The sequence below is a fragment of the Tupaia chinensis genome, unplaced genomic scaffold (assembly GCF_000334495.1).
Source record: "Tupaia chinensis unplaced genomic scaffold, TupChi_1.0 Scaffold000127_1, whole genome shotgun sequence".
Lineage (NCBI taxonomy): Eukaryota > Metazoa > Chordata > Mammalia > Scandentia > Tupaiidae > Tupaia > Tupaia belangeri.
The window spans coordinates 1,332,602-1,343,255 of NW_006159595.1; the positions used below are offsets into that span (position 1 = coordinate 1,332,602).

At 38.5% G+C, this 10,654-nt stretch overlaps 1 protein-coding gene across 2 annotated transcripts in view; it reads right to left on the bottom strand.

The window, feature by feature from the left end:
* SLC7A11 (solute carrier family 7 member 11) overlaps nucleotides 1-10,654 on the bottom strand; it is a 91,480-nt gene that overhangs the window by 77,158 nt on the left and 3,668 nt on the right. For both annotated transcript variants that reach the window (XM_014586312.2, XM_006144617.3), the window contains 2 exons: nucleotides 9,236-9,362; nucleotides 3,734-3,849 (listed from right to left, as the gene is read on the bottom strand). In XM_014586312.2, coding sequence (XP_014441798.1) covers nucleotides 3,734-3,849; nucleotides 9,236-9,362 — 243 coding nt within the window. The remainder of the gene's footprint in view (nucleotides 1-3,733; nucleotides 3,850-9,235; nucleotides 9,363-10,654) is intronic.

The window sequence follows — 10,654 nt, forward strand, 5'->3', positions numbered from 1 at the left end:
GTTCTCTTCCCCAAGGAACATAGAGAAGCAATTCATGCAATTAAACTCTATTTTCTATATCTCAGTAACCTTCCACCCCTAACACGCAGAGAATGACCTGTACTCACTTTGAAGATTGCCGAAGGTGAGAAAATTGCTCCCAGGTAAATCTCTCCTTCTCTATCTCCCTCTCCACCCCTTGTTGTCCCGTTTAAGCTAAATTCTTCTTAAAGACAGTTTGACTTTCCCAATTCGTCCATTCATTGATGTTACCTACCACTGAGCCCTAAGAACACCCAGTTTCCTTTTTCAGTATTTCTGACTAGAGGAAGACATTTCCTTCTCAGACTCCCCAAGCTTGCAAAAGGAGCATCAAAATTTAGAAACTAGTGTTACAACTCTTGGCAAAAATAGAGGAAATGTCTAGGTTCATTCAAGACTTACGCGAGCTCTATGTTAACTGTTCCATCTCTACTGCAATCTCTCGACAGACATTTTATAAACATCAAGAGATTTAGTTATCCTTTCTCCTATCAATTTTTTCACCTACTATCAAAATTTTGATTTGAACATATTCCATTAGGTCCTTTAAAAATATAAATTTTCTTTTTGAAAAGTTTAATAAAATTAAGATTAAAAAAGAGAGTCATTTAGACTTCCAAATATAAAAATATATTATTATCAATCTCATTTCCAGTCCAAAGTAGGCAAAATTTATAGACTGATAAACTTTTACATTTATGTTTATATAAACATAAATGTTCACACATGCTAACAAAAATACTACTCCTATCCTTCTCTGTTTTCATATAATAATTGTGGTATGATTGTGCTTCAGTCACTCAAGAGACAAAACTATAGATCTAACAATGACTGTTACCCTAACCCCTAAGGACAATGCCAGATTAGAACTTTCTTTGGGTTAGGCATTCTGTTAAAGATCTTAAAAATCTGGGACCAGCAGTTGGCATAATGGCTGTGTCGCTGGACTCCCATGTAGTTGACTGCGGTTCAAGTCCTGGACCCGGGGGCTTAAACTCATGCAAAGCACGTGTGCGTGCGTGCCCAAGATCCCGAGAAGAGAATGGAGGAGAGGGAATTGCAGTGTGGCCATCCCCCCTGGGGGGGGCGGGCGGTGATTTCTTGCTTTCTGTCTCTCTGTCTCTCTCTCTCTTTCTGGTGAGTGCATGCGCCCTATAACAAAAATCTCTCTCAAAAAAAAATCTTAAAAATCTGACTAATTTTCAGATTTCTATAGCCACTCAAAATAGATGATCTTTCAAAGAACTTTACTGATAAATACAACTGAGCCTTGAAGAGGTTTCATAATTAGCCCAGGATCACATAACTAAGAAATTATGACACTAAGTTTCATTCAGGTGTTTTGCCTCCAGTACGTGAGCTATAACCACAGTGTAAGACAGTTCATTCCACAAAATTTCATGATGCTGGATCTGAACATCATATCAAGCAAACAATTTCATTTTTTACTACTACTTTCCTGCTGCCAGAGGAAATTGAAGCTATCTAATTCTCCAAGTTTAGTAAGTAAACAGATTATAGACTTCTCTGCTAGAGAAAAAATTCTTAACCTCTATAAAATCAGTCAGTCAACAAATATTTATTGAGTACAAACGGCATGCTAGGAGCTCTGTGAGGGCCTGAAAACACTGTAGTGAATACAAGGAGATTTCAAAAAGCTCATGGAAAATGAAACTAAAGTAGGGGTTTACTTTGTGTCAAAAGAATTTTTTTTAATCCATGCATAGTTTCTCCTAATTCACATTTTCTTTTTTTTACTTTTTTTTTTTTTTTTTGGAGAGGCTTTTCGCTATAGGGCGCGTGCGCTCGCCAGACAGAGAGAGACAGAGAGACGGAAAGCGAGAAATCACCCCCCAGAGGGGATGGTCACGCTGCAATCCCTTCTCCTCCATTTTCCTCTTGGGATCATGGGCACGCACGCACACGCACCCGGCGTGAGTTTTAAGCCACCGGGTCCGGGACGCGAACTGCGGTCGACTATGTGGAAGTCCAGTGACATAGCCATTACGCCAACTGCTGGTTCCTAATTCACATTTTCTATAAACTTTCTGAAGATGTCTTGTGGGTCCCTGGTCTCATGAAACCTCCAATGTTGCTTCCCCACAAAAGCATAACTACCATTTGTATTGTGTTCTCAATAAACTGCAGACATCACCTCAAACACTTGACATATACTGTCTCATTTGGTATCATTTAACCCTCACAATATCCTGTAACACAGGCAAGTTTTACAGATGGGAATACTGAGGTGCAGGAAGGTTAAATGATTCAGCCCCAAGTCTCACACCCCAGTGGGTGTTAGGGGCGGGATGACTCAAGTACAGCATTACCTCTTTCGAACTCAGAAATGCCTACTCCAAGTGTTTTTTGTCTTTTCAGAGATTTCACAAAGGAACAGCTATGAGTAGATGTTGGGTAGATAAAGTGGTATATACAGGATGACCCTATTTAAGTTTAGAAATATACGTACCTAAGAGTAGAGATATTATTTTTTTTTACACTGAATCACTGTATAACATTATGGAATACAAAATGAATTTTTCCAGCACGAGTACACTCTTCAGTTAAAGTTATTACCATCATCAGCAGGTAGTTTCCTATTTTCGTGTCCCTTAAATGTTTTGCTTATTTCTTTCTCCACTTGCTTCCCTCCCTCTCACCTTCCTCCATTTCTCACCCCCCTCCCACACTGCCTCTAGTACCCACAGTTGCTCTCCATCTTTCCATGCACTGTTCCTGATGCTTTCATGAGAAGTAGCCATTCATCTCGCTATGGTCAAATGTGTACTGTTCGCCTTGCTCTTCTATCGAAACACCTTATTCATTTGTAACTAAAAATCCTTTCATGAACTTGCAATTCAGTTATTTCTGTGTAACTTTCTATTTCTGAGTAGTTAAAACTTAAACTAATGTAATTATATCGATTCTTAAAACAGTGATTCAACTAGAATACAGAACTAAGTTATCCTTCCCACAGCATACAAGGATTTGGTAGCAGGAGTCTTATAGGGAGTGAGGCTTCATGTCACTTTTGTAATTTTATGCATCTTCATCTTTTTCTATTTCCTATTTTTTCCCCAATTTCTAATATCTATCCCCATTGGCAAGAATATGCACAACTCCCTAATTTCAGAGACCATAACGAAATCTCCCAGTGGAAAATTCTGCTAATCAAATCTTTTTTTTTCTGTTGCTAATTACCAGAGAGTATGGATCAGCCAGAGAGAGACAGAGAATGCACAACCCTTCTCCCACCACCACCACCTCATGGGGCAAGGTCTCACTGCAATCCTTTTTTTTTTTTTTTCCCATTTCTTCTTACTCACAGGATTTTGGAGACACTATACACATGCTTCTGGCATGTTTTTTAAGCTGCTGACATCAAACTGTGTTCATCCATGTAGGATCCAGCTCCCTTAACCATCGTGCTCTGGGGCCAGTCTAATAATCAAATCTTAAGAACAAGGTGGTTTTTGCTTGCCTACTTTAAAAGGTAGTCACCCCATCTATTAACTCAATGCAAAGCTGGCATGAAATATCAGAGACCATTCCAAATATGTATTCTTTTATTTTCCAACACAAATTTGGAACCGTAAGCAAAAAGAACCCAATGTAGGGAGTAGCCCTACCATGCAAGAAGTCTAAAGGAATTTTGTCTCCAACTCTTTTTTGTCGGTGCCGTGTGTGTTTGTTTTATGCTTAAAATACTCACTGATGCCCACAGCTGTAATGAGCTTGATTGCAAGTTCAGGAATTTCACATTGAATAAAAAATGGTTCCAGAATGTAGCGTCCAAATGCCAGGGATATCACAGCTGTAGCTGCAGGGCTGAGAAAATAGATATTGAGGTTAACTACAGGAAAAAAATAGCTATTTTTGCTAAATGTGTTCTACCCTGAGCTATTGTTATTTAGCATGTGAAACATGTTAAGTATGAAGTTGATACTTTTCAGAGCTATATATTTCGATTACACTGCCATAGACCTACCAAATGAAATATTGCCTACAGCACTGGTAACCACTTTTGAACTTCACATGTACTTGAGGATGAGTCTCGGGCTATCAACTTTGCCATTGTTTCCTTATATTTCATATTTGACGCCTTCCCTCCCTCCTTAAAACCTGTTTTCTTACATGAGATCTTAACAGAGCTGAGCATTACAAGAAGCAGTCTTCTTTCTCAATAAGTCAATAATTAAACTCTAGCCAAAGTAGGAATGTGTTAACAGTACAGACCCAATGGGTCAAGGCGGGGTCAGGAAAATAAACACAAAACTCACCACCACCACCCCCCAAAAAAAGTCTTAGTAAGTATTCGTTGTAAACACCTGCCTAAGTACTTGACATGGTTTTATTCTCTTTTCTGTATAGACAAAAACTCAAAGTGATTATTCTTAATTCCACAGAGATATTTAGATGCAAAGTATATATTAAAAAGTAGAATATTCCTAATTTTATATAATGATGAAAGTGTCCATGAGACAAGAAAGTCAGGTATGTAAGTTGAGCTCAATAGCAACATGAGGTATAAATCATCCTACTTCTTTAAGTATTCATATAAAAAATCGCACATACCTTTTCATTTTAAATATATGTATAAATAAATGCATATTCTTTCCACATACAAGCAAGTCCCAAGAATTATCTAATTTCTCTGCCAAACTTCCCTTTCAGCTTTTCTTCCTTGTTGTGGTTTATCCAACAGCCATACCTGATTCCTAGATTATCAGACAAGCAACCACCATGTATGTCCCCAACCTTGGCCTGTTAGGACTGGGCACCATCGTGTATTTATTGATTGTCTTCTGTTCTTAGAAACCTTCTCATCTTCTCCCCAAATAAAACTATTTTTCCTCTTCTCCATCATCTATAACAGTTTTTGATGTGCAAATTAAAATCTAATCTTACCATTTTAGTGTTTTCAAAACATGTTCAAGATATGTGAAAGTCTTTCATATTGGACTGCAGGCCCCATCTGGCCTAAGCTCTCCTGCGTCAGTCATCTTCCCATGAGAAGGTGTGAATCTCCTCTGCCCAGAGGCTCTTCAACTCGTGGACTGTTTCATACTTCAGATCTTTGTTCAATCCTCCTTTCCCAAGGGCAGCTTCTCCAACCCTCCGATGGGGTGAGGTCATCCCGAGTAAACTCTCACTGAACCCCATGTCTGGGTTCCCTTTGACAGTGCTTATCATAATAGCAATTTTGTATTCATTTACATCATTTCTTGATTGAACTATGTCCCCCCATTGGACCTTGAACTCCATGGCTATAAGACTATGTCCATGTGAATCACGATTTTATCCCCAGTGATACGTAGAGTGGCTGTCATAGCACAGAACTAATACACATAGTGAATGGCTGAATTTAATGTAATGACCCTGTTAGGTACTGATGAGTGATATTTTATCCTTGAAATGTGTATTTAGAGATTATTTCTACTAGCAGTAGCTACTTAATCTACAGGTATAATTTTTTTTTCTTAAAGTTTGTTTTATTTTATGAGCAATAGAGACAGGAAGAGAAGGAAAGGGATAGAGAGGAGACATGCCCAACAGGTCCCAATGCAGCAATCCCACTCCAGGCCCAGCCAGCACTTGATTAGGCACCCTTATGCCAGAAAGGTCTCCACATACAAAGCTGGAATGGGCCCAAATTGGTCAGCCTCACAGAGCACTGCATTGTACTGCTGCTCTTCTGCCTGGACCCATGAAAGTATAACTCTAATGGGAAGTATTTTAGTACTGGGAATTGAGCTAATACAAGACAAAAGTTAAAGGACTTGGGTATCTTGTCCCTCCTCCCTCAAGTCATTGCAATATGACAATACATAGAACATGTAGGAGGACAAAAGAATGTATAAACACATTTGAAAAGCTTTTAGAACACATCTAGATCATTTCCTCTGTAAACACACACACACACACACACACACACACACACACACAAACCACAAAGCACTTCTATAAAAAGTAAAGCAACATTTGATTATCAGTTGCTTGGGAGCAGGAATTGTGGATCATTCCACTTCAGATGTCCTTAGCTTGCCCATGCCCCATTCTGGGGCAGTTTGTGGAGTGTATCAGTTATTGAACGAGCACTATAATGGATGATCATGCTCATCTTTTTTTTTTTCGTTTTTTAATTACTTTATATCTTATTTATTTATTTATTTCCATTTTAATTTTCACCAGAGAGGGACAAAGTGAGAGAGTGAGAGAGAGAGAGAAAAAGTGGGAAAGCAAGCCACCAGGTCCAGAACTTGAACCGTGGTCAGCCATGTAGGAGTCCAGTGCTCTTAACCACCACACCACCTGTCGGTCCCGATCGCTCATCTTAATGGCAGGCTGTTAGCCGATGTCAGTCAAGTAAATCTGGCTGAAAACAGATTCAAGATCAACCGTATCAGGCTCCAAAGCTCACCAGCCTGGCAGGCCAGCCCACTAAATAAGCAATACATTCAGAGAGAGAAAAAGTGGGAAAGCAAGCCACCAGGTCCAGAACTTGAACCGTGGTCAGCCATGTAGGAGTCCAGTGCTCTTAACCACCACACCACCTGTCGGTCCCGATCGCTCATCTTAATGGCAGGCTGTTAGCCGATGTCAGTCAAGTAAATCTGGCTGAAAACAGATTCAAGATCAACCGTATCAGGCTCCAAAGCTCACCAGCCTGGCAGGCCAGCCCACTAAATAAGCAATACATTCATTTGAACGCCAAATAGGTTGTATTCAAAACACTATAACCTTCAACTTTCAATCACTCATTCAAAAATAAATAAGTATCTACAATACACTGACATTTTGGCTAAAGGTTACAAAAAAATCTAAGACCTGGTCTGACATGATTAAAATGCCGCAGTTTTAACAGGAAAACAGAACGCAGACACAGTATTGAGAATACCGGGTAGCATGTCCAATGTCTAATGAGAAACAGACAGTGCATTTCTCAGAAGGATGAAAAGACATAATATCAACTAGATTAAGCAGGAAATTCATTGTGGGAAAGATAAGCATGTAAGATGACTTTTAAAGAGTACATAGAAGATTCCGATAATCAAAGAGTAGCCAAAGGTACGTCCCGGGTAAAGGGATTTTAGAAAAGAAGCAAAACATTGCGTTAGTGTTATTTCCTTTTAACATGCTGTAAATGATGCAGAATTGTGTAAAGTGAAAACAGATATTTGAGTGAAGTATGTGCTATTCTGAAGCTTTTTGTTAAAAAAAAGAAACACCCGTATACAAGTTACAGTTCGTGCTAAGTCAATACGTCTCAGTTCGGCATCTGCCTCTTAGTCAACAAATGACAGGCTAAAAGCCCACGTGAGCACTCGGGCATGTATGTCTGATAAGTTTACAGTCAGAGCAGGTTTCCCTATTGCACTCCGGTCAGAATGTGCAAGTCACATTTCATGGCAGCAGTTAGGCTGGGATACTCTCAAGCACTCATGTGACATCATAAGTTTCCCACAAAGTTGAAGGAAATTTGCTATTCAGAGTGACTTAGCACTATTTGGTTTGATTTCAAACCCAGGCAATCAGGAAGGGGAACAAGGCTTACAACAATAAAATCAGAAAGGTTTATGCAACTGTAGTTCCCTGATCTCTTAATGTGAGGAAATGAGTCAACTATGTCGTGTAAACTTGATTTCTTGTAAGTGTAAGCCTTGGTGACACACTAAGTTGTTCAGCCTGGAAGTGTCTTAGTCATAAGAACTGAGGAAAACTAAATGGCTTCATGGTACAATCTACAAGGGAAAACTCTAATTCTAGCATAACAGTTATTTGGTCGGGTTCTTCGAAAGATCTGATTTCTCAAGGTAGATTTTGATGTTTCCTATCCTTTCAAGTAAGTATCTTTTTCTAGAAATGTCAAAGAGGATAACTGAAGATTAAAGAAAAATAGGTAGCAGGGCTAGCCTGTGGCATGGTGGTTAAGGTGGCTATATCTCAAAAGGCTGACTGCATGGTTCAAGTCTCGTGCCTAAAACTTGAGAAACGCACCAGGGGCATGTGCATGCATGCCCAAATCTAGATAGTAGGGAGAGCTATTAGAGAAGGGATTATGGTATGGCTATCCCCATTGGTGGTTCTCTCTCTCTCTCTCCAGAGAGATGTGCACCCTCTAGCAAATCAAAAAAGAAGAAAGAAAGAGAGAAAGAGAAAGAGAGAAAGGAAGAAAGAAAGAAAGAAGGAAAGAAAGAAAGAAAGAAGGAAAGAAAGAAAGAAAGAAGGAAAGAAAGAAAGAAAGAAGGAAAGAAAGAAAGAAAGAAGGAAAGAAAGAAAGAAAGAAGGAAAGAAAGAAAGAAAGAAGGAAAGAAAGAAAGAAAGAAGGAAAGAAAGAAAGAAAGAAGGAAAGAAAGAAAGAAAGAAGGAAAGAAAGAAAGAAAGAAGGAAAGAAAGAAAGAAAGAAGGAAAGAAAGAAAGAAAGAAGGAAAGAAAGAAAGAAAGAAGGAAAGAAAGAAAGAAAGAAGGAAAGAAAGAAAGAAAGAAGGAAAGAAAGAAAGAAAGAAGGAAAGAAAGAAAGAAAGAAGGAAAGAAAGAAAGAAAGAAGGAAAGAAAGAAAGAAAGAAGGAAAGAAAGAAAGAAAGAAGGAAAGAAAGAAAGAAAGAAGGAAAGAAAGAAAGAAAGAAGGAAAGAAAGAAAGAAAGAAGGAAAGAAAGAAAGAAAGAAGGAAAGAAAGAAAAAGGAAGAAAGAGAAGGAAAGGAAGGAAAAAAGAAAAGAGAAAGAAAAGAAAAATGAGGGCCAGTCAGTGGCACAAGGATAAACTGCAACACTGCAAGGCTGACCCATAAGGGAAGGTTCTGGGTTTAATGTTCTGAGACACCCCTGAGTATGCCGCGTACACATGTGCCCATGCTCTGGGGCTGGGGTAGACCTTAGCATCAGGATCCCATTAAGAGTGCTCTCTCTGTGTTTCTGTGTCCATGTCTCTCACTCAAGGGAAAAATATACAAATAAAGAAAAAGAAGCAAAGTAGGCACTTGAAAAGTTTGGTATTATTGTTGGATACAACATTGCCAATCACAAAGCTGATTACACTATATTAACTCAAAATGGTATTTTATCCCAGACTTTATGTCCCAAAGTAGACATGTGTATAACACACTCCTATGACATGGAATAGTTCTAGTTAATTAAAAGTAACCGAGGTGATTCAGAAGAGTGCTGTAACGAACGGGCTTATTTTTCCTTAATTTGTCCTATCTATGCTCTTACCGTATGATGAGTAGTTCTACCCAGACTCGTACGAAAGCTGGTAACGGGCCAAATACTTCCAGAATGTATGTGTAATGACCACCAGATTTCTTTATACTTGTTCCCAGTTCAGCATAGGACAAGGCTCCTGTGAAATATTTACAATAAAAAGGTACGAATTCAATGTATTATCTTGTCACCCAGCAGTAGAATTCACACGTCCTCCTTCATGTTTCCAGAGATGTAACTACTTCCTTTGATTGGAATAGCATCCTTGCAGCCTTATATCAAGACAAGGACCGGTGACCTAATGTCTAAGACCCACAAAGTTTCTCTTCTAACTTCCTCTCATTTGAGATCTAGTTCATTTTATTTATACAATGTAATTTTACTTGAAAGGATAAAGACAACTTTCTGAAACAGTATCATGTGTTTCAGAACTTGGGTTCAAACACCTGGGCACAAGGGAAAAAGATAAACTATAAATACATGCCCACAATACTGACCTATTTTTAGAAGAACTCCAACAAGGCAAAGGATTATCCCAAAATAACCTTGTTAAATAGAGAATCCTTCTAATAAATGATGTTTCTATGGCAAATCAAATGTATAAAAAGTATCAGCTCTTCAAGAAAGTAAGGATTCTAGGCTTTGCAAGACCTCACTTAACTTATCAGATGCATTTGTCAACAAGTGCGAATTGTAACTCAGATATTCGATCTCTAGAAAAATGATGATTTGAAGAGTATTTTCTGGGTGTTTGAAAGAATGTATGTTTTAAAGAAAGAAATGCTATAAATTATTTTTATGTATGTTAGGTAAAATTAATCATGAATCAAAATTTTAATGTTTAGCAATACTATTTATATGAAATTGGGAAAGTTATGTAACCTCTCAAACTTATTTTATCCCCTAGAATATGGAGATCTCATTTTTTATCTCGTAAGGAAGTTGTGTGCATAAGTGCAACCACACGTAACAAGGATAGAACTAGGCCTGACCCATGGCAAACACCACATGAAATTCGGGTGTATTATTTATTTATTTATTTATTTATTTCAATTTGCCAGAGGGCACATGCATCAGAGGAAAAAAGAGAGAGAGGGAAATCGAGACAGTATCCCCTGTGGGGGAATGGTTATGCTACAATCCCTTCTCCCCCATCTCTTTCAGGACTTTGGGCATAAACATGTATATGCTTCGCATAGTTCTCAAAATGCCAATCTCACACCACACAGTTGGCCATGTGGAATCCAGCCACCCTCTATCATCACATCACTGGCTGGCCCCGGCTGTATTTTTTAATTTAAGCAATTAATTACAAAGAAAACAAAAATAAAATACATGTTGATACCATGTGAGAAGTTTGAGCTATACTGTAAGGGCTCAAATGTAACACACAATGTTTGCCTCAACTACTTACTTCAGAAACTAGAAGTG